At 39.4% G+C, this 25489-nt stretch overlaps 1 protein-coding gene across 1 annotated transcript in view; it reads left to right on the top strand.

Annotated features, from left to right (window-relative positions):
- Positions 1-25489, top strand: part of PARN (poly(A)-specific ribonuclease) — a 187023-nt gene that overhangs the window by 16604 nt on the left and 144930 nt on the right. The window contains 7 exon segments of the mRNA XM_038417949.2: positions 171-227; positions 1915-1992; positions 7091-7134; positions 7664-7706; positions 11424-11499; positions 14069-14179; positions 14268-14337. Of these exon segments, the coding sequence (XP_038273877.2) occupies positions 171-227; positions 1915-1992; positions 7091-7134; positions 7664-7706; positions 11424-11499; positions 14069-14179; positions 14268-14337 (479 nt within the window).

Here is a 25489-nt window from a genome sequence, read left to right as displayed (position 1 = left end):
CCCTCTTTTCCAGCTTTCTTAGGGGATTCCTTCACCTAAATCCATTTCCTAGGGTCTGATCTGATTATCATTTTATGGAGTACAGAATGGGGACCTTAATTTGAGATGGAGTTGAAGGGATATTGTCTTATTTATACTTCATTTAATGATACTTGATATTTTGCTTATAGGAAGAACTCAGTGATGCAGTGGGATTTTCCAGAGTTATTCATGCCATTGCTAATTCTGTAAGTTAACCAACATGTTGCTTTTTTTCTTATATTTCTTTAGTTTTCAGCTGAGACCTGGCCTGACATGAGTAATTAACACCTGGAGGGAGGTCTCATTACTTGGAGAATAGGATTAGAGAGTAAACGGATCATCAGGCTGAAAATAGAACTTTTATACTAAATAAGATAAGTTAATAGGTCAGTAAGCTAAAAAAACAGGAGGTCTGAGCCTGCTAAGGTAAGAGGGAGAACATTCAGGGAACCATTTACTAGCAATGGACAAGATTAATTAGGAATGCAGAGAAGAGATCGAGATCAACAATGTATGGACAGAGCATGCTGCACAGGGATGGTTTTTGCAAAATAATCAAGCCAATACAAAAGTGATGTCATGTATAGAAAATGCAGTGAGATATGTCAATGTATATGAAGGGAGAGGGTTTCTGTGCATGTGATATACCCTGCATCCACCTCCCTGTTTTTGTTTGATAAGCTCAGTGTAGCTTTGCTATATGGCAAATAAAGGAACCTTAGTGATGAAATCTGGAGTCAAACTGAGTTGTTTTTTTTTTTAGATCCCAGAGAACTGGTTGAAGCGTTCTGGTTAAGCTGAGTGGAAAAGGTCTCAGGGAATCCCAATGTAGTTAACAGTAAAAAGTTGATAATTCACTTAGAGTATGAGGTCCATTACTACTAAATGGTACAAATAAGCAAATACTAACAAAGTATGACTCAAATGTATTTAACTTTAGAGCCCAGCATGGATACAAAATGTATATTCTTGAATCTAAAGTGCATATCTGTGGAGCTGCTGTGTTCTATCAGGAACCACAACGGTGAAAGCAGCAGCATGTTGGGCCGCCATATGGGAGTATGCAAGCTGCTCTTGCACACTAGTGAGACTGGGGCAGCTGCCAGTGAGCTTGGTGCCTGTCCCAATGGCAGCGCTGGGGATGGTATATCCACCCAGAGGAGCTGGGCCTGGGGTGGTGCTGGCTCCTGTGAGCAGCGGCCTGACATGCTGCTACTTTCGCTGCTGCGGTTCCTAATAGAGCCTCGCAGCTCCGTGGATATCCACATCCATGGATATAAATTTTGTATCCATGCAAGGCTCTACTTGACGTACATTATCAACTTTAATTAAGATATTTGGTTATGGCAATGCTTCGATACAAGATAGGTGTAGTGTGTTCTTTTTAAAAAGTTTTTAGTAATAGGAGATTTCACTACACCTTTTGCATTAGATCTTTTAAATAGTAAATAATACCAAATTCTTATGGCAATTAACAAGATTCTGAGTCATTTAATTTTTTTCAGAAAGGACACAGCTCTTGTTTTGGCTGTAACAATAAGGTAAAAAACATAACCACAGAGAGAAAAAGATCAACAGACTGATTATTTTCTACCTAAATATTCAAAATAGGATTTAAACTGGTTTTGCTATGCTCTATAGAACAGGACTCATCGTGTTTGTAAAGTGCTTGCCACAATAGTCCCCTCTCCTCTTCTTGGCACGACCAATGTACAGATAACAGATACTTGAACTGTAAAGAATATGCTTGTGATTCAGGATGGTAGTTTGAAGTTAAAATGTAATTAATTGAAAACTGAGTGAAATTGCACCAGAGCCTTTTCCGTAATCTATTTTGTATACAGTAGTTTGACATATCATTCACGCATATAATGATATGGTCTCTTTCTTTAGGGCAAACTTGTTGTTGGACACAACATGTTACTGGATGTCATGCACACTATCCACCAATTTTACTGTCCCCTACCTGAAGTAAGTGGCCTTGTCAGTCTTCAGGTAATTTATAAAATGTATCCTGAAATTTGAAGTAATTCCTCTGAAATCTATTGTGGATGGAAGCTTACTAGGGTGTATTGAACAAATTAAAATAGAATCTTTAAAATGCTATTAGAAATCTGTGTGCTCTCTGGAGATACTGGCCCATAGTTCATTCAGTTTTCTTAAACTCTCTACTAGGGAGAGTTTGCAGTTAGGGCTGAAAATATCTCCATCGTCCATTTGGTAACCATGTATCTTTGCATGAAGTGCCACAGATAGACGCAAGGAGAGATGCAGAGGAGGGGAGTGTCCCACACCTATCCATTCTTTTTAGTTGGCAGATCTGAGGGACCCTCCCAGATTGAGGTGTCAGTAGAGGAGGTTTTGGAACAAACCGATAAATTCAACAGTAATTTGAAATCTCAGGAGCAGATGGTAGTCTCCCAAGAATTCTGAAGGAACTCAAACATGAAACTGCAGAACCGCTTACTGTGATATATAAACTATTGCTTAAATTAGTCTCTACCAGAAGACTGGTGGAGAGCAAATGTAATGCTGATTTAAAAAAAAAAAAAAAAAAAAAGGCTCCAGAAGCCATCCTGACAATTACAGGCCTGTAAGTCTAACTTCAGTACTACACAAATTGGTTGAAACTATGGGTAAAGAATAGAATGATCAGCCGCATAGATGAACACAATACGTTGAAGAGTCAACGCGGCTTTTGTAAGGGGAAATCCTGCCTCACCAATCTAGTCAAATTCTTTGAGGGTGTCAACTAGGGTGACCAGATAGCAAGTGTGAAAAATTGGGGTGGGAGTGGGGGTAATAGGCGTCTATATAAGACAAAGCTCCAAATATCAGGACTGTCCCTATAAAATCGGGACATCTGGTCACCCTAGGATCAACAAATGTAGACAAGGATCCAATGGCTATAGTGTACTTGAACTTTTAGAAAGCTTTTGACAAGGTCTCTCACCAAAGACGCTTAAGCAAAGTAAGCAGTCATGGGATAAGAGGAAAAGGTCCTGTCATTGATCAGTAAACTCATTAAAAGGTAGGAAACAAAAGGTAGGAATAAATGGTCAGATTCACAATGGAGAGATGGAGGATCCCACTATTGACAAGGATCTATAGTGGGATGAGTGCTGTTTAATATCGTCATCAGTGATCTGGAAAAAGGGGTGAACAATGAGGCGGCAAAATTTGCAGCTGATACTAAACTACTGAAGACAGTTAAGTCATAAGCTGAGTGCAAAGAGTTAGAAAAGGATCTCACAAAATTGGGTGACGGGGCAACAAAATGGCAGATGAAATGCAATGTTGATAAATGCACAGTAAATGCACATTGGAAAACATAATCCAACTATACAATCAAAATGATGGGGTCTAAAGTAGCTGTTGCCACTCAAGGAAAAGATCTTGGAGTCAATGTGGATAGTTCTCTGAAAACATCTGCTCAATGTGGAGCAGCAGTTAAAGTGGTGAGGATTCAGGGTATTACATATATGTTGTTGAAACACGTAAGTTGAGTGCAAATAAAAATCAACTCTAGTATGTGACTTTATATACTGTAGCATCTCTAACTGTATACTTCAATCACTTTTAAAAGCGTTTTTCCTGAAAGCTTTAAAATGTCAACCAATGTATAATTGGGTATATGTCCTTTCTTATTGTCCTTGAGCCACTTTTAATTAAGAGATATGAGTATAAAACTAATAACCTTTATGAAGTGATTGTAATTGAAAACCTAATCTGACTAAAGATCTGTTACATTCATCATCTTTATGCTTTAATCCCATATCGCTAAGTATTTACAGTGCAGGAAAGCTAATTGGAAATGGCAGTTTTCTATGGAGCATGAATAATGCTAAAGAGTATAATTGTTAAAGGGCAGAATTGTCTTTAGTGATCAGGAGTTGCAATGCTCTATGGCAGTTGAAAATTTAAGTTGTAGGAAATCAAGTTTTATGTTCCCTTTCTGATAAAGGAAAACTAGGAAGTGAATTGTGTACTTGCAGCTCTTGGCCTTCAATGCTGCTTCAGTAATTGGGTAATTAGGCGCATTATATTATGGTTTATTTTTAAATTGCTTACTTTTTATGTCTTAACAAGGCCTCTAGCATTAGTGGAAGTGTTTTTACTTTTCTCTGCTGTATTTTAAAAAGAAAGGTCTCTTCTGTGATGTTATCTAGAAGCTGAGTTGTGATATGGAGATGACATTATGAAATCTAATGGCAGAAGCTGGGGGATAAAATCAAATTGGTTATAAGGATGGGAATTGCAGTACTGGAATATTGGAGGGGGAGGGTGTTGCGATTATTTAAGAAGTCCTAATCTACTAGCCTGGCCTAATTTTGTGCTAGGTGGGTAAGGGTACAGTACTAGTCTTTGAGGAAGCAAGAGATCTGGCTGGAGATGGGTCACCTGTGTCCTGTACAGGCATCCTAAACATGGAGACTTTTTGGGGTGAGGCTGCATGCAAGACTTGGCTATTAGAAGTGGGGGAATTGGGTTGGGGCCTGTTTGAACTATGTTGGCCCATAAGCAAATAGGGAGTCACTTGCTCAAGAAACCATCTTTAGACAGTGGTGTAACTTGGCCTTTTTAGTTACTAAAGCACGGGTGAGGCTGCTGTCACTGCTTCTGAAGTCCTCAGATTTTGGTCAATATGGTTATTGTGGTGTAGGCTGATTTTCTTTACCTACTCCTACAAATGACCAAGGGTCTGAACCCGTCGATGCTGTTGAGTCATTCAGAAGTTGTCACTTGCTGCTTGCGTTAGCCCTATTTACCTGTGGAAATGGGGAGACCCAGAATCAAAGGCCATTATTAAGGCTATTTCAGCTTCTGTTATAGAAGAAGGTCGGCAGCTGAGAGAAAAGGGGCAGAGTGAGTTGTATTTGTGGTGGAGATTTTCAGGCACTGGGAAGAGTGAGTAATAACTGATGTTCTTAGGATTACCCAGATCAGCCTCCCTTGTAACTTTGGGTGCCTTAATGCTGTGCTGCTATGACTCAGAGCCCTGACACTAGTAGCCAGCCAGCCAACAAACCCTGGCTTCTACCAGTTTAATTACTCCTTTCAGGGTGACTCCAACAGCCCTTCTGGTCTTGAGCCTCCCCAAATTTGTCTAACCTGAGTTCTAAAGCACGAGACACTGGGACTCTTCCCTTCTGGTTCATCACCCTCAAAAGTGTGGAAACAGCCCTCGGTCATCAGCACGCTTTAGCAGAGACGCTCATAGAATATCAGGGTTGGAAGGGACTTCAGGAGGTCATCTAGTCCAACCCCCTGCTCAAAGCAGGACTAATCCCCAATTTTTGCCCCCGATCCCTAAATGACTCAAGGATTGAACTTGTAACCCTGGCCAATGCTCAAACCACTGAGATATCCCTCTCCCCTCCACACAGTTTGCACACCAGAGACCTGCTTGGGATAAAAATAAACAGCATTTATTTAATAAAATAATCTCTGATTCAAAGGTGAAATAGTAAGAAAAAGCAAACAAGTTACAGAATATAAACATAAAGATGCAACTTCATGCTTTACATTTCTATAATAAATAAATTCCTTTTTCTAATACAAACTTACCTATTGCCTTTGAACAGTTTCCCAGCTTGCCCCCTAGCCTTAGGTGAAGAGACCCAGTGTTCTCAAGCAGCACCCTCCACCTCTGCCCCTTCTGCTGTTGAAATTATCCCTCAGTTCAATGCTTTTCACTTCAAACCCCACCTTCCCTTTTAATACGGCTTGCAGTTTTTTCTCCCCTGACTATGGTAATTCATTGTTTCTCAGAGCAGGGGAAATTCCCTTGTGTCTTCCCATTAACTGTAATTGTTCATTATTTGTCTTTTCCTAGGTTGTACCATGGATGGTTACTTATCTGCTGTGCGGTGTATTTGAAATTGTAGTACATAACATGAACATAGTATTCTATATACATATTTACGTAATCAGTCTGTATACATATTTCAAACTATCAAGTTCAGAACATTACAGGCTTTCATAAAAGACCTTATTCAACATATTTTTGTACACCATAACATTGTATACAATCTGTGGATTCAGTTGCTTACTCTGTGTGGTTCAGACCCACTGTTCTCTCCTTGGAGTGTCTGAGTCCTGATTATCACAACCTCTTTGTGAATTTGATGGAGCTGTCTGTTGGTGTCAGGGCTCTGAGCCATACCAGCATAGTATGAAGGCAACCCATGGCTGCAGGACAGGTGGTGACAGACCCCCTTACTGGTCTGGGTGATCCCAAGAATATCACAGTGAGGTCTCCCCTCCTGCCCCCTCATAAGGGTTTTAGCTGGGTTACTTTCCCCCTCCTCATTGGGCACAGAGTGGGGTTCTGGTATAAATCTCTGCTGCGGAGAGTGGACTTTTCGCGTCTACTAGCAGATTCACTTCCATTTCTGCATGAATACAGAGGATTGGTTTTCTCAACCTTCCCCAGGTGACCATCTGTTCATATGCTTCACTGGCATTCTCTAAAAGAATGAGTTGACGTACACAAACCCCTTCTAAGCATTTCACTTGTAAAATATCTCCTGAAAATGAACATTCAATTAATTCTCTACTATAAAATACATAAGGAATACTTATTAAATTCTTCAGTGTTCTGTAATTGATTAGCGCTAATATCAGACAGAACATGGAGGCTGCCATCGTTAGTATGATAAATTGGGATGGGAAAAGCACTTGCTTCTAATGGAAAGTGGGGTTTGGGTTATACCAGACTTCTTCAGGTTAAAAGTTTCTGCTCATCTTCTATAGCAGCCTTTTCAGTTATCTTTGCATAGCAGAATATTGGAAAAGGGTGGCAGAAGGTTTAGGTGAAAAAACAGTGATAAGTTGAAAGGTTATAATCCTATAAAAACTGAGTGTCAGCGGGCATTCAAAGAGTGTAACCAAGTACACTTCGATTTTAAATAGAAAAAATACAGCCATTGGATCTTACTTTAGAAATCTTAGTGAATAAAAGGGTTGGAATCTCTTGATCAATATCTGTTTCTGGGTAGTAGAATATCTTATGAGTTTTATACTGTTCGGGTTTACAATAGTAACAAAACTTTGTTTTGAATTTTAGGACCTAAGTGAGTTTAAGGAGTTAGCGGCATGTGTCTTTCCCAGGTAGGCTCATCTTCAAATTACAATTGAGCAGTTTTTTCACTAATATCAACTGTCAGTAAAGTGTATCCAGCTATCTTCTTGTTTAAATTAAGCATAAAATTATGGTTGACTCATATATCACAATTTGCAGTGATTTAAGAACAATTTAGTTTAAAAATAATCTTAATGTCTGCATTTTAATTCATATTTATGACATTGCGGATTGCATCACCCTTGTCAGAATACTTCTTAGCCAAAGAAAAGCCTTTACAAATTGTCTTTTCTTTGTATGAAAATTGTTGTGAACCCTGATTGAATCGGGACCAGTGTTCATTTGCTATTACTGTTACTAGCTTCACTTTTTTAGTCTGTTGACTTTTTCTAGTGGACATAGCTCAGTTCTAATGCTCCCTAAAGATCTGTGTTAATGACTTTCAGCATCTTAATGTTATTGTTTACCCCTGAATAAAACAAAATATCCTTGAATGTTTGGCAAAATTTTTTATACAAACAAAACAATTCATTCTTACCTCTTAAATTTCATTTTTAGACTATTGGATACTAAACTGATGGCAAGTACACAACCTTTTAAGGTAACTTACAAATATAAATAACTATAGTCTAATATTTTTTGTGTGTTTTTAAATGAGTACTGAGATATAAATAATATTTTGGTAGAGGACAACTGATAATAGAATGTTTCATTTATAAATATGATCTCTGTAGTAGCAAGATGACTTCATACTGTTGTAAAAACTTTCTCATCTAACCCTTCTAAAACTACAGTAAACGAGCTTTAAAATAACAAATTATGATACTTTTTAAATTCCATTCTTCCATGGTAAAAACTCTACTAAATGGCTGGTCTTGAGCAGTTAGCTTTAGGTTCTGGACAAATGTAAAGTTCTTAATTAACTCTGCCAAAACTAATCTTCTAGGATTTCTACTGTGAGTTAATACAAGAAAATGTCTTATGAATTATCCATCATGATTTTCCTTGAACTCTGGGGGCCCCATTCCTGCAGTCCTTATTTGGGTAACTATCCTCTCAATCAACAGGACTTATGCCTGAGCAGGACTCTGGGTTTTTGAGTCCGAGGTGCATCATTTTTGTGTTTAGACTAATTTAACTGTTCATATATCATTTTAAAAATCTCTTGTTAAAATTTCAGTTGAACTGAGTATTTAATAAAGTTCAATTTAATGCTGTGTTGTATCACAGTTGCTGGATTTTATATCCATGATATTGATTTGAATGTAGGATTTCATCATGGCCACATTCTATCTGTATAATAAAATACAATTTTTTAGGTATAGCTGTAAGAATTGATTTCCCTATTGTATATATACAAAATAGGCAAACTAATCCTTCTTGTGTGTGTATACGCACATTAGGATAACAATTCAATATCTTGCATAAATGGAACAATATTTGTAGGACCAATATCTTTAAAGGTAGTCTTAAATTTCTAGGCACTACATTCACTTGCAGTACATGTGGTCTATACCAGAACAATATGGGGCACTAAAGGAAAAAACTATTTATTTCATAATTATGAATAAATACTTCTTTTTAAAGAAATATGGGCAGTTAGCTATATTTTTGTCCTGTTCTAAGTTGGCTACAAATCTTAATTTCTGCATATGTTATGTATTAACTTGATGTCCTCTAAATTCGAAAAGCATATTGCTTTTACTGTTTAAAATGTGGTTTTAATTAAAGAGACTGGTAGATTGGTTTTGCTTTGTGAATAACAGTTGTTGCATCCTGAATTGTCTGTCTTCTTGTGGACCTCTTCTTCAGGGGTGATAGTAACTTAAATGAGTTACCAGTATGCAGGGTGGCCGGGGTCCTGGGCAAGGTTAGGTGAGGGATGGCTCTGGGTCCCCAGAAGGGATGGGGCCTTGGGCAGAGGGGGCGGGGTTGGAGCCAAAATCCCCCAGCCAGCCTTTCAGCACTGCCTGGCTGGCACCACCCTGGGCTCCAGTGGCAATTTAAAGGACTCTGGGATTCGGCTGCTGATGTGGTAGCTCCATCATGCTGGAGCCCTTTTAAATCGCCAGGCCCTGGAATAGCTGCCCCTTTTGCTTCCCCCATCAGCGGCCCTGTCGGTAAGATTGGCAGTTTCTTGCCAGTACGCCGGACTGAACCAGCTTACTTTCTCCTCTGCTCTTCTCACATTCATGACAGCAAATATTAGGTCCTTCAAGTTGCTTGCTCATCTGGATACTAAAGCCCTAGAGTTTTACAAACACTCCATCTTTAGCTTTTAGAAGCTTCCAACTGGAAGGAAATGTCACTTGTATGTACTTACGTTCTTCTGCGTCACATATATACTCCTTGCATACTGGGAGCAGTCTCTGCATGAAATTAAAAACGCTTCCTAAAGATCGCATACCAATTAGAGGAATGAATGGCCAGGCTAGTGATCATTCTGCAAAACTTTCCTGTGTCTCAGGACTGGGTGAATTCTAAAGCCGAATGGTGACCTGATGAAGCAGGGGCCTCTAGCAGTGTATACCTTGCAATAATAACTTCTGTAGCTTTTTTTCCGGGGCAGGGGCAAGGTCTTAAGGAGTAAAAAAATAACTAAATTATGTCTCAAATATTTCAGCCTTGTGTTGACCAGTACTGTTTGAGTACAACTAGATCTGGAGGTTTTTGTGACTTGAAAACTAATATTTTGATAATACATGTTGGCTTTTCTGTTTAGCTCAGATTCTGCAGTGATATTTGCTTTGGAATTTTTACAGTACTTATAATTTGGGGGGGTGGGTGGGATAGAAACAATGTTATCATTTGTGTACATGCCTTGTGCATCTAATTGGAGTTTTTGGATGCCAGTGCAACAAATATTCTGAGCTTGACCACTGGGTTGAAAATTATTTGGCAGGTTCTTAATGTAGTTTTTTACTTGTTTTATCTTGTTTTTCAGTTCTGGTGGCTAAAACTTTTTTCTTCTTCTCAGAATAGATCTGTCTGAGGTAGTACTAGTGCGGGGATCGGTAATCTTTGGCACGTGGCCTGTCAGGGAAATCCGCTGGCGGGCCAGGCCAGTTTGTTTACCTGCAGTGTCTGCAGGTTTGGCCGATGGCAACTCCCACTGGCCACGGTTCGCAGCTCCCATTGGCCTGGGACGGCGAATCGCGGCCAGTGGGAGCTATGATCAGCTGAACCTGCGGACGCTGCAGGTCAACAAACTGTCCCGGCCTGCAGGGGCTTTTTCCCTGGTGGGCTGCCGGCCAAAGGTTGCTGATCCCAGTGCTAGTGCAAGCTTTCCCACCCTATTCTACCCATGTAGCTTTACACTGGATGGATGGCCACTGTGAGTGAGGGTGTTCCAGTCTGTGTCCATTTTGGTTCTTGGTTTCTGTCTTGAAACATAAGAGTTAAACTCAAACCACAAAATTATTACGTATATTGTAGATAGCTGAAATTGTAGGATGATAACCTCTGGAAGTCAGGAGAACTTTTAGGTCTCCCTACTCAGCTGCGCTATCATCTTGAGTAAGTTGCTGCCTGTTTCTTTCTTTGTGCAATGGCAAGACTATTGGTGTTATAAATACAAAGTATTTAGTGACCCAAATAATGAATTAGACTAGATTGTCTTTTTATTTCAGATTTAAGAATCTTTGTGTAATGTGTCAGTGACTACTTTTGTTACATTGAATAAAGCTAGTCAACTAAGCTAATGTATAAGATTTGCCTAACTCTAATAAATCAGACACCATATAACTGTGTAAGTAAACTGTCAGTCTATTTCTATTGTTTGGCTACCCCATTAAGCAACAGCACATCTTGTTGTATATTCTTTATTAGGTGTGTCTGGTTAAAAAAAATCTCACCAGCTCAAGTACCAATATTTTTGGTCAGTTATATCCTTTCTGGGCAAAATGTGCTCAGTTCTAATTCCGTAACCTGCTGTAAACCTTGGTTTTTGTGAGTTGCTGTTCATGCTCTTTTTTTCAGCAGGAGGCCAGATTTTAGATAAGGATTGTGCCTTAGTATTGATTTTGCTGTTTTTTCTTTCTAGGGTTCCCAGAGCTTAAAATGCTTTTGACAGAAATAGTGTAATTGTAACAATTGTTTGCATGTAACATTAAACTTGAGTCGGAACAAACTGTTCATTCCAGTACTTTAGAGTTTGGAACTGGATTGTGTATAGCTCTGTAGAGAACACAGGCTGGTAGTATTAAATCCCAATGTTACCTCTAATCCATACAATCTCAATATATGGGAAAATGCATTTGGCATTGATGTCCTCACATATGTTTTTATTTTTAACATTTTAACATTTTTATGTTTCTAGGAAATTATTAACAACACATCCCTTGCAGAACTGGAAAAGCGTTTAAAAGAGATTCCATTCAACCCTCCTGAAGTTGGTAAGGATGCATAACGTTTGCCACATGCTCCTAAATTATGTGCTAGGTTTCCTCTTTTGCAGAAAAGATTGATATGCTAATTGCTTGGTTTGGGATGTGAAATGGTCTGTTTCTAAATTAAATGGTATTTAAACTCCATTTAGTATTGGCAGTGGGTTACATATATGCAATACTATTTGTAATCATTATTCTTAGTGGTTTTAGGCAATATACTTCAGCTTTATTTTGAGTGAAGTAGAATAGTAATTCTTGAATGAACAGCTGTTCTGTCACTATACTGATAGCATTTGTTCTGTAGCTTAGGTTTTGGTGAATAATTTCTGCTATGTCTCAAATTAAGCCCAGGTGTAAGTACTTTACTCTAAAAGCTCTTATTTAATTAATTACCAGTAGTACTTAGTTGGACTCTTTGAAAAAATACAGTAGTAACTAGATCCCATACTAATGGTTAGAATGTAATTAAATACTGTGGAGCTGTATCACTTTTTCTAAGGCAGTGGCATGAAAGAAGGGATGTTAAAAGATCAGAAGGGATAGACTGGTTTTAACATTCTGGAATGGAGTTCATGAACTGCTGATATAAAAAGGGAAAAACCATTGGGCGGTGTAACATGCAGAAAGGCAGGAGGAGAGGGTCTCTTGTCTTAAGCAATATAGATGTTTGAATTACTGTTTAGCATTGTAAATATGCATAGCAAATGCACATAGTTTATTAAACTTGATGGCTTCAAGAAAGGAAATAGTAATCCAGAGGCTTTCTGACTTTTTTTCTTCTGTAATAATTCTATTAGCCAACCAGCAGGAGGTGCTGGTGCACACAGCATAGTTTCCTACTTCCACATAAGTACTTTTCACAATGTATTCAGTAGCCCAGTAGTTCTCAAACTTCTATACTGGTGACTCCTTTAATATAGGAAGCCTATGAGTGTGACCCCTCCCCACGTATAAATTAAAAATACTGTTTTATATATTTAACATCATTATAAATGCTGGAGGCAAAGCGGGGTTTAGGGTGGAGACTGACAGCTCATGATCCCCCATGTAATTCCCTCGTGACCCCTGAGGGGTCCCGATCCCCAGTTTGAGAACCCCTGTTGTAACCTCTTCGAACTTGGGGATGGGACAACTTGGCCTCTCCCTGGTGAGCTCGTTTAGTTGATGTAGTAACAAATGATTGTATGAAATCATATTAATTTTGCTACTTGTCGGGTTCTGCATCAAAATTTGGTGGATATGTTAACATTAATCACTTGTAGTGAATGACTACTGTAAAGTTTGATATTGCGATAGACGTGGGTCAGAACTTTCAAGGCAAAGACGGTTTAAAGTTATTGAAATACTTCACTCGATTGTTAGATTTGTGGAGAAATGTGTTCGTGGGTATGCATTGTGGCGTTAAAATAACTTGATTTAAACTCAGCTCAAACAGGTTAACTGAACCTATTGGTTAGGTGGTAGTAACATTTTTTTCTTAGAAATATATTTTTTTGAGAGAGGACTTCTTTTTGACTGAAATATTAGCATGCTTATGATCCTGTGTAACTTTTTTGTAGATTTTTAAACTTAAATATGCTAAGAATTTTGAGTCATGGTTAGACATGGAAAAATACTATATAAGGTAGTTACTCAGCTTATTTTGTTACATATAGGCTTCCTTAACATATGGCTAAAATACTATATTATGGCACCTATTTATGTCCCTATTGTAAATATTGGGGTGTACTTCGGAGCTATATTCATCCATCATTTTTGCTCCGGAAAATTGTAATATAAATAAAAAATAAATTTTTGCTCCTTAATTGTAATAATGTGGATATAACTAAGCTTGACTTCCATTTCCACTGTGTGTACTTAAGTTTGATTGGTTTAAGCAGCTGTTTCTCTCCTTCTAGTCCCATTTCCCCTCCAAAAAAATTGCTTGAACTTTTCAGATGTCTCTCTACAGACTGGGAAATTAAGTATGAAAGGCTACACGATGCTAATGTTGGGGGCTTGTGGAGTGGGGGTAAATTTTTAAAGTATTTAGGTGCTTAAAAATGCAGTTAGGTATTTAGTGGGATTTTCAGAATGCCAGAAGTACTTATTTGCATATATAGGCAATTAAGAATCTTTAAAAAATGTGGCCCTAAGTCACCTTTTGTAAATGGGATTTAGATGCTGAAGTCACTTAAGCACTTTTGAAAAATCTTAGTCTGTTTGCTACCACTGGAGTAACAATTACATGGTGTATTTCATGTGTTGCAGAAGAGTCAGAAGAAATAAGATGATGACTAATCCTGTTCCCATAGTTTCAATGGAAGTTTGGCTGCTAAAGTGGCAGTATAATCCAGAGTATCTCTGGATGAGAAGGGCTATGAGAGTCTAGTGGTACAATTTTTGACTCAGTGGGAATAGGAATGGTTCCTAGAAGCCTTCTTCTGTCAATGAAGTTTTCAATTGCTTGTAATTTGTAAAAGTTACTAGAATTATCCATAGTGCATTATGCACTTGCAGCAAATGTGAGTTTCTGGTTAAATATAACTTCCACTTACATGATACCTTTAGGTAAACATGACTTTTCCTTCTTCAGAAAGTGCAGAAGGGTTTCCAAGTTATGACACAGCTTCTGAACAACTTCATGAAGCAGGCTATGATGCTTACATAACAGGACTGTGTTTCATCTCCATGGCTAACTACCTAGGTACTATATATTTTTTTCCCCAAAAAACTATTCCTCTGCGCTCTGTTTCACTGCATATGTTATGCTGAATTTCTTCTTTGTTTATTAGGTTCATTTCTCAGTCCTCCGAAAAATCATGTATCTGCTAGATCAAAACTCATTGAACCCTTTTTTAACAAGTAAGTAATCACTGTACATTACAAAACCTGCTATAATCTGAAGGTGGAGCTGAAAACCCTAGCCTCAGTTTCAACTAATCACTTGTATTTTACTTTTTTACATTTAAAATTCCCTAGTGGCATATCTTATTCATATTAAGAATTTCATGAAGTGTTGGTATTGGGAGGTAAAAACTTCCATATATTCATTAAGTATTGCTTCTGAGCAGGGAGATGCCTGCCAACTTGCTTAAGAGAGCCTGGAAGGAATTACGTTAAAATTTTGTCTCTATCTCCATTGTTCTTCTTGGTATTGAGATATATACTTTTTGTCAGTTAGCAAATGTTTGCATGGTTCTAAGGAATAATCAAAGTGAGGAAAATAACTCTGATTTAGATGTTTCTATAGTTCGTAAGGAAAGGATAGGTATTAGAGATTTAGTGTGAGCAATAAAGCTTGTTGCTGCACTGATTTAAAAAAAAAAAGAGAGAGCGAGATGGATATAGCCTAGAAGTATGTCCAAAGGATCCAGAGTGGTATTTTTGATGCAGCTTTTGCTTTACCTGGACCAAAATCTTAATATCTGTGACATATTTAAGATATCAGGCAATAAACTTTTAAAGAAGTTACATTGAATTTTCAGAATAAATTCATGGGATCTTAAATTCACAGCATCTTTTATTGCTGGATTAGATATTCATGAAGATCTTAAAGATTTAATTGAGAATCTAAAGTTTTTTTGTGCATGTTTCTGATGCTTTGCTTATTTATAGTCTTTCCTTGTCATGCTTCTGGTGGTAGAATAATCTTACATGATGGCATGTGAACACAGTAAGGTTATGATGGGGAATCTCTTAAAAGAAGTTTAGTGATGGTTGTAAACTGAAGACTACCACATTTTGGAAAGAAATAGCCAAATCTGCAAACTGTCATCTTATTGGAATTAATACTGAAGACATGTTGAGCTAGAGTCACAGAGAAACTTAGGGGCATCATCACTCCTGATTTTTTGGCACTTACAAAATCACTGAGATTCACAAAGCTTGAGTTAGGTGCTTAGGTATACAGTGAGGAGACACGGGTGAGAGTGGGTTTCACAAAAGGCAGCATGCTGGTGGCTCCTTGCCTAAACTAGCTAATGGGAGATGCCAAGATGAGGTTTGCATCCTACATCCTAGAGACTAACAATTTATTTGGGCATAAGCTTTTTTGGGCTAGAACCCACTTCATCAAATTGGGCCTGAATAAAGTCTGCGAGTGGTTGGGTCATTACAAAACCTAAACCTAATTTCCCCCCTACTAATTTCCCCCCTACTGTTACTCACACTTTCTTGTCAACTGTTTGAAATGGGCCACTCTCCTTACCACTACAGAAGTTATTTTTCCTCCCTTGGTATTCTGCTGTTAATTGAATTGTCTCGTTAGACTGACCTCACACTTGGTAAGGCAACTCCCATCTTTTCATGTATTTATACTTGCTCCTGTATTTTCCTCTCCATGCATCTGATGAAGTGGATTCTAGCCCACGAAAGCTTATGCCCAAATAAATTTGTTAGTCTCTAAGGTGCCACAAGGACTCCTTATTTTTGCTGATACAGAGTAACACAGCTACCACTCTGAATCCTACACCCTGTACCTCTGAGATAGTCATGCCTAAATTTGGGCTTCAGGGAGGTGCTTTCCTATATTAGGATTCTCAGCTGCACACCCTTGCTTGACATTAGGCACCTATGCCTTTTTATCAAGAAACTGAAAAGTAAGGGAAGGAGGAGAACCTCCCTCATAACTTTTAGCCCAGTGGTTAGGGTACTCACTGGGCATATGGGAGACCCTTGGTTCATGCCCCTCCCACCACCTGAGGGGAAGAAGGGATTTGAACAGGGATATGCCACTTTTCGTGTGAGTAAATATTCACTGGGCAATAGGATATTGTGATGTGTGGGGCTCCCTTTGCAGGTGTTCCACTGTGAATAAATAATGAGTGTCATTGGGAGCAAGAATAAGTCATTCAGTGGCCTGGTGGTTAGAGCACTCACCTGGGAGGTAGGCGATCTGCTACAATGACTTTACTTGTCCATAATAGAACAGCTTCATCAGGAAGGACGGAAGGAGCCCACACCAGAATATCCTACAGCTGAATGGTTAGGATGCTCACCAGAGAGGTGGCATATCCCTTTTGAAATCTCTTCTCCCCCTCAGTTAGAGGGTTGAGGGGGTTGGCAGGGCTTGAATCAGGGCTCTCCCACATCCAAGGTGAGTACCTGAACCACTGGGCTAAAGGTTATCTCATCCCAGCTGTTTTGTGTAAGCTTGCCTATCGGGTTCTGATCTGCTAGGCGAGGTTTGCATGCTTACCAGATCAGCCCCGTAGGCAAGTTAGGAGGAACCCCTCTTTTTTCTCCTGACTTGTGAATGGCTCTGGAACTCATGCATCTGGATGCCTGGCATGGGGCTGCATTGTGTATGTTCAGAGGCAGAAACAGAGACACCTAGAACTTTTACTGAAAAAAATTTGGGTGCTTGCAGAGTTTGGGTGCCTGCAGGATTTGGCAACAGCTGAGTGATGGTTTTGTGAATCCCAGTAGTTGCCTGAAGTGGCAGTTGCTTAAGTCCTTTTGTGACTCTCTAGCCCATTAAGTAGACTTTTGAAATTCCCCTTATCAGTTCTCTACCATTTAGAAGGGCCATTTTATCTGATCATTTTGTAAGTTCTTCCATTATCTATGATATACTAGTGACAGAAAAGTGCAGATTAGTGATCAACTAGAATTCAACACCACTCTTATTTCATACGTTCAGTTGGGTAAATGAGAGCTGGCCGCAGCATTGATCAGTCTAGTCTCACTTTATCCTGTGATACATCTCACTCTAAAGTTATATTTTGGGAGGTTATTCAATATGTGACATAAACATGTTCGTTCGTTCACTCCCAGTAGCTGTAGATTAAAATACTTTTTTTACAGAAATTCCAAGAGTATCATTGTATCTTTATAATATGCTGAAATTGATTAAAAATGTATAGGTCTTGTAAGACTTGGTGATCTCTACAGCAAATATATATGGATTGAGAGAATTCCAAGTCAGTAATATATGAAATTTAAACACTTAAAACTAAAATATCCTTATATCCTAGGTTTTGTAGAATCTTCTAAAGAAACTACAAATCTAAAATTTCCAAAATACTTGGCTCCAAGCAACCATGCTGATGATTTTTTTGTTAGATTGAGAACCAGTATTGATGGTAAATCTATTTTTCAATTTGTTGTGACATTTTCCAGATATTAAAGAATTTCAGTTTTTAGGAAATCTAGGATAGAGTATGTAAATGTTATGTATAGTTACTCTAGTAGTTAGTCAGAGTGGGATTGGAGGAGCTGGGTTATTGGCTCCACTACTGACTTGTCTCAGTTTCCTATCTGTAAAATAGGAATACTTTGTGAACTTATCACATAGGGATGTTGAAGCACTTTAACACACACTTCCCAGTACTAAGAGGTATCACTTCTATTGCAGTTTTAATTCAAAGATCTTAAAGATGGCTTGCTCCAAATGCAAAAAGGACTATACTACATAAGATGTATAGAGAGGACATTATTTCTCCTTGTGACTTCCTGCATTAGCTATTGACTGTAAATGCTTAACAGGAAAAGTTTGTGTTCTAATAAAGTTAAAATAAACAAATTTGAGTTAATGTAGTGAAAACCTGTTTCTGTTTACCCATGATTACATAAATCTAGTTAATTCAGCACAGGCACCACTTATTTATTTCAGAGGATAAGGTGACACTCTTGCATGCCTATTTGTCTGTTCGCAGAAGTTTCAAACAGACAAAAGAGGTAATCTCAAATCATGGATAAAGACACTGACTCTGTATTCCTAATCTCTGCAGATAAGTGAAAATACAGATGTAGCAGATCACATTTGTTGCATCACGTTCCCGCTGATATAACTTGGTTTTAATACAAGTGCAAGTATTGATTATATTAACTAATGCTGTGTTTTGAAATGCCCCATTTAAAGAAATATTATTGCAACTATCTCAATTCTGAGATCAGTGCTTTTTTTACAGAGAAGCAGATCTCTGATCTTGATAAATTCCTGGGGTATACATAATTTTTGGTGCCTGTCTATTCTTGCTGTCAGCCACAATTTGTTTTCCTAAACATGCTTTTAAAGCGAACTTATGGGAGGGTAGCCTTAATATTAAATACCCATTGGTAGTATTATAGCTAAACTTTTTTTCTCCAGCATTTTAGAAAACTAACATCTGCGACAACTAGCTTAATGACGACTACAAGTTTAATTACTACTAAGGGTAAACGAATGAATTGGATAACTCTAAGGTAGCTGGTGCTCAGACAACTTGTGTAAGAGTTTTCTCCAGTGTTCGCCATCTCAGAGAAGCTGCTTTTCTTGAACACTTGGTGTTCTGCACTTCTAGTGGAAGCCTGAACATTTTTGAGAACACTTCTTCACTTTTGAGTTACCAATTTTGAACTCAGTTACATATTATGATGGCTTAAAAGCTTTGAAATTGGTCAAGAGCAGATGCAATTTAGCTTTGTTCAGTTACTCTTCAAATCTAGTAAATATGGTTGGTTCTTTTGTTGTGAAGGGCAAAAAATTATAGCAGTACTCCTGAGTGTTTTCTCCTTGTACATAATGTGAGGACACAAACGGCAAGGATAATCTACCAATCGAGGATGCAGGACACTCACTGCAACACAAAGCAATATACACAACTTGTACATAATGGTGGTGTCACAAATAAGTTACTGATGGGAGGTTATGTTGCACATGCATATGGTAGCTTCAGTGATTAAAGTAGGGGTCTCAGACTCAATTTACCTTAGGGCCAGTGCCAGTCCTCAAATCCTCCCAGCGGACCCATAATGTCACTGAAGATGGTGTTCAGAAAAGAAAACGTTTATATTGTATTTTTTATTTTAAATATCTTAGAAATAATAAAACTGTCATACAACTTTATACAATTCTTCTCCTGCCAGTTTTTAGTGTTTGCCAGACATCTGGCAACACTTCGGTTCTGTCAGATTGTTGCTGTTTGGCCTCAGTGACTGAGCAGTTGAAACCTTCGGTAATGTAGCACGGTGTGCATCAGATAGTTGTGCTTGGTATTTTGATTTGTTTATATTCATTGTGGGGGGGAAAAAAGTGACGCTGCCTCCATTGCTGTCTTTGCCTAGCAACTAATGATGCCTCCATGGTTGACTCTGCGTGATGGTAGAGTGATCTAGTGATGGTATCTCTGTCCCTCTTCCTCAGCCAACAGGAGCTGCGAGGGGCGGTGCCTGCAGCAGACATTGCTGGCAGCATGTCTGCATGCGTCTCTCCTCTGAGGACCGCAATGGGGAGGTTCTCGGGCTGCAGATGGCCCCCAGGCTGGGACTTTGAGACCCCTGGTCTAAAGTCTTGCATCTGCTGAAATTTTTCTACCTTAGTTGCAATTCCTGGCAATTCAGAACTGGTAAACAAGTCACTTTGTCAATGATAACTCCTCTTGTTGGGGAGTTTCCTAGTACTTAAATAGAGATAACGTACAATGTATGATCATAGAGAACTACTGTCAAGCTGATGTGCCAGTTTCTGTTTAAATATGACTTTATGAATAAGCCAATTTTAAAGTTTACCACCACAGTATGTTAACTGGTCTTGCTTACAAGAGTGGCTTCACGGTTCAAAGGAAGTGGCAAGAAAAATGACAGATACAGGCTTCAGGAGATCAGAAACTCTCTCCTGAACCATGCAGCAGTACAAGGTTGAGATGGAACCATGTTGCAATGTAGAGATGACACGAAAAGAGGCGCCAGTTCCAACACTCTGGGCACACTGGGAAGCAGACTTCCAGTCACTGACTCCTGGGTAGCAGAGGTCAAAACTTTGACCAGATAGGTAACTGCTGAAGGGGCAGCTGCTTTGTGGGCTTGTGCTGAAGGTCTGCTTTTAGGGGGTACTTCTGTGTTCATACTTGCACTGTTAGGTTAGCTATACTGGTAGAGGTTTCATGTCACTGGAGAAAATCAAATAACAGCAGGCAAAAGTGGAGGGTTTTGTCTCAGGACTCAAAGTGAAGTGTGCATGAGAGCAGGGCTCTACCAATGGAAGGAAAGTTTGGCTGGTAAAACTTACTAGTGTAGACCAGGTTTAAATCTTGCTCTTAATCTTTTCATACTTGAACAGCCACAAACATATGCATTTAACTTATTTAATCTTTTCAAGAGCTTTTTTTATGGTTCATTTTGTCTGATGTTTAGTAGTTAAAAGATTTTCAGGCAAACCTAATCTGTGATGGCAATTACCTAAAATTATTCTTCAGACAGATTCCTGGCACACACAACATGACAATCACTACTGGTCACAGAGAGATTCACTTTCTCTCAAAGTAATAATTACTGGATTAAAATAAAATACTTAGTGGGCTCTCTGAATACTAAGGTAAACAAGGACTAGCATATCTATGTCCTCTGGATGGATCAGTCAATAGAAAGATGAGGGTATCTTCAGATTTTTTTGGATTGATTTATAGCTGTTTTTCAAAATATACAAGATAGCTGATTGCATTGCCATAATTGATATATTTTTGATCCTTAATATTATTTATTATTGTCTGTCATGTTGGTGGCAATTTAGGGGCTTGTCTAATTGGACCTGGGCAAGCCGGGGTGTGAATCTAGCCTGCACTAGCCTGTTATGGTCTAAATTCCATGCACTACCTAGTGATATATGATAAGTTAGAGCACTTTGATAATAGAGAGCTCTGACAAAGTATTTAACGTGTATCAGCAGGATCCACACAGACAGTTAGACGATGACAGGACAAATGCAGGGTAGATTCAGATCCTGGCTTACTGCTTTATAATTGTTCAAGTAGACAAGTCTTTAGTGAATGATGGTGAATGGTCCTATTAAATAATGGAGTTTAAAGAAAATAAGGAGATTTCTAGTAAAATCTCAATTGTGCAAGCTTCGAAAACTGAATAAAAATTCTACTGCTAATTACTGCACTTTCTGAAAATTGCATAGGAGACTGAATTTTCCTTTGTTAGATATATTAAGGTTGAACGGTAAATTGACTGGCTGATTTTTAAAGTTAGAGCAGTTAGTTTTCATCGTGATGCATAGAAATTTGCTTACTCAGCTTTTGTAGTGAAGAGTACGTAATTACCTTCCAATAAACAGGCATACTTAATTCCTAAATGAAGCATTCAAAGTAACCAGAAGAGGTTTTAAAATGTAATGCAGTTAAAAATGCTACTACCTAACCGGACACTATGGCAAGTAATTGAAATTTCTATGGAATAAAAAATTAACATTAGTATTTTATTACAGTGTAAATGACGTCTTCATCATACAGTTGTGTTAGCATTTATAATCTTACGGTTGAAGTGAATACTGTAATTATGATCAGAAACACTCAATGGAGGTCAGTGAAAGGGAGAATTGTGGAAGGTATTGATGAAAATATTATCTGTGTTGCATCCAGACATTCTGATAAGTAGTAAATGGAAGAAGTGGAAGGACTTTGGCCTAAACCCTTGTTTCTAAGCATGCTTAGGTGCTATATTAATGTTTTAACTATCTCTAATAAAAAGAAAAGGAGTACTTGTGGCACCTTAGAGACTAACAAATTTATTAGAGCATAAGCTTTCGTGAGCTACAGCTCACTTCATCGGATGCATTTGGTGGAAAAAACAGAGGAGAGATTTATATACACACACAAACAGAGAACATGAAACAATGGGTTTATCATACACACTGTAAGGAGAGTGATCACTTAAGATAAGCCATCACCAGCAGCAGGGGGGGAAAGGAGGAAAACCTTTCATGGTAACAAGCAAGGTAGGCTAATTCCAGCAGTTAACAAGAATATCAGAGGAACAGTGGGGGGTGGGGTGGGAAGGAGAAATACCATGGGGAAATAGTTTTACTTTGTGTAATGACTCATCCATTCCCAGTCTCTATTCAAGCCTAAGTTAATTGTATCCAGTTTGCAAATTAATTCCAATTCAGCAGTCTCTCGTTGGAGTCTGTTTTTGAAGCTTTTTTGTTGAAGGATAGCCACTCTTAGGTCTGTGATCGAGTGACCAGAGAGATTGAAGTGTTCTCCAACTGGTTTTTGAATGTTATAATTCTTGACGTCTGATTTGTGTCCATTCATTCTTTTACGTAGAGACTGTCCAGTTTGGCCAATGTACATGGCAGAGGAGCATTGCTGGCACATGATGGCATATATCACATTGGTAGATGAGCAGGTGAACGAGCCTCTGATAGTGTGGCTGATGTGATTAGGCCCTATGATGGTATACCCTGAATAGATATGTGGACAAAGTTGGCAACGGGCTTTGTTGCAAGGATAGGTTCCTGGGTTAGTGGTTCTGTTGTGTGGTGTGTGGTTGCTGGTGAGTATTTGCTTCAGATTGGGGGGCTGTCTGTAAGCAAGGACTGGTCTGTCTCCCAAGATCTGTGAGAGTGATGGGTCGTCCTTCAGGATAGGTTGTAGATCCTTGATGATGCGTTGGAGAGGTTTTAGTTGGGGCCCTTTTGCCCCTCCACCCCCACGAACATGATACAGTTCTGTGGTGACCTAGAATCCTATTTTCGACGTCTCGGACTCAAGGAATATTTCCAACACACCTCTGACCAACATATTAACCCACAGAGACCTTCCTGCCAACACTACAAAAAAGAAGGATTCTGGGTGGACTCCTCCTGAAGGTCGAAACAGCAGCCTGGATTTCTACATAGACTGCTTCCGCCGACGTGCACGAGCTGAAATTGTGGAAAAGCAGCATCGCTTACTCCATAACCTGAGCCATGCAGAACACAGTGCCATCCACAGCCTCAGAAACAACTCTGACATCATAATCAAAAAGGCTGACAAAGGAGGTGCTGTTGTCGTCATGAATAGGTCAGAGTATGAACAAGAGGCTACTAGGCAGCTCTCCAACACCACTTTCTACAAGCCATTACCCTCTGATCCCACTGAGAGTTACCAAAAGAAACTACAGCATTTGCTCAAGAAACTCCCTGAAAAAGCACAAGAACAAATCCGCACAGACACACCCCTGGAGCCCCGACCTGGGGTATTCTATCTGCTACCGAAGATCCATAAACCTGGAAATCCTGGACGCCCCATCATCTCAGGCATTGGCACCCTGACAGCAGGATTGTCTGGCTATGTAGACTCCCTCCTCAGGCCCTTCGTTACCAGCACTCCCAGCTATCTTTGAGACACCACTGACTTCCTGAGGAAACTACAGTCGATTGGTGATCTTCCTAAAAACACCATCCTAGCCACTATGGATGTAGAAGCCCTCTACACCAACATTCCACACAAAGATGGGCTACAAGCCGTCAGGAACAGTATCCCCGATAATGTCACGGCTAATGGTGGCTGAACTTTGTGACTTTGTCCTGACCCATAACTATTTCACATTTGGTGACAATGTATACCTTCAAATCAGCGGCACTGCGATGGGTACCCGCATGGCCCCACAGTATGCCAACATTTTTATGGCTGACTTAGAACAACGCTTCCTCAGCTCTCGTCCCCTAATGCCCCTACTCTACTTGCGCTACATTGATGACATCTTCATCATCTGGACCCATGGAAAAGAAGCTCTTGAGGAATTCCACCATGATTTCAACAATTTCCATCCCACCATCAACCTCAGCCTGGACCAGTCCACACAAGAGATCCACTTCCTGGACACTACGGTGCTAATAAGCGATGGTCACATAAACACCACCCTATATCCGAAACCTACTGACCGCTATTCCTACCTACATGCCTCTAGCTTTCATCCAGATCATACCACTCGATCCATTGTCTACAGCCAAGCGCTACGATATAACCGCATTTGCTCCAACCCGTCAGACAGAGACAAACACCTACAAAATCTCTATCATGCATTCCTACAACTACAATACCCACGTGCTGAAGTGAAGAAACAGATTGACAGAGCCAGAAGAGTACCCAGAAGTCATCTACTACAGGACAGGCCCAACAAAGAAAACAACAGAACGCCATTAGCCATCACCTTCAGCCCCCAACTAAAACCTCTCCAACGCATCATCAAGGATCTACAACCTATCCTGAAGGATGAGCCATCGCTCTCTCAGATCTTGGGAGACAGACCAGTCCTTGCTTACAGACAGCCCCCCAACCTGAAGCAAATACTCACCAGCAACCACACACCACACAACAGAACCACTAACCCAGGAACCTATCCTTGCAACAAAGCCCGTTGCCAACTCTGTCCACATATCTATTCAGGGGATACCATCATAGGGCCTAATCACATCAGCCACACTATCAGAGGCTCGTTCACCTGCGCATCTACCAATGTGATATATGCCATCATGTGCCAGCAATGCCCCTCTGCCATGTACATTGGCCAAACTGGACAGTCTCTACGTAAAAGCATGAATGGACACAAATCAGACGTCAAGAATTATAACATTCAAAAACCAGTTGGAGAACACTTCAATCTCTCTGGTCACTCGATCACAGACCTAAGAGTGGCTATACTTCAACAAAAAAGCTTCAAAAACAGACTCCAACGAGAGACTGCTGAATTGGAATTAATTTGCAAACTGGATACAATTAACTTAGGCTTGAATAGAGACTGGGAATGGATGAGTCATTACACAAAGTAAAACTATTTCCCCATGGTATTTCTCCCTCCCACCCCACCCCCCACTGTTCCTCTGATATTCTTGTTAACTGCTGGAATTAGCCTACCTTGCTTGTCACCATGAAAGGTTTTCCTCCTTTCCCCCCCCTGCTGCTGGTGATGGCTTATCTTAAGTGATCACTCTCCTTACAGTGTGTATGATAAACCCATTGTTTCATGTTCTCTGTGTGTGTGTGTGTGTATATAAATCTCTCCTCTGTTTTTTCCACCAAATGCATCCGATGAAGTGAGCTGTAGCTCACGAAAGCTTATGCTCTAATAAATGTGTTAGTCTCTAAGGTGCCACAAGTACTCCTTTTCTTTTTGCGAATACAGACTAACACGGCTGCTCCTCTGAAAACTATTTCTAATGAATGTCTTGTAGAGGTACCCACTGTAGCTTTTCCACAAAACTTGAGTCAGTGCAGCAAATCTCTTATTAGGTTCTTAAAAATGAGGAATATTATTAAGAACCTAT

The sequence above is a fragment of the Dermochelys coriacea genome, chromosome 10, assembly GCF_009764565.3.
Source record: "Dermochelys coriacea isolate rDerCor1 chromosome 10, rDerCor1.pri.v4, whole genome shotgun sequence".
In the NCBI taxonomy this organism is placed as follows: Eukaryota; Metazoa; Chordata; order Testudines; family Dermochelyidae; genus Dermochelys; species Dermochelys coriacea.
The sequence above is the reverse complement of the archived record's forward strand: the minus strand, read 5'-3'. Positions and strand labels throughout refer to the sequence as shown.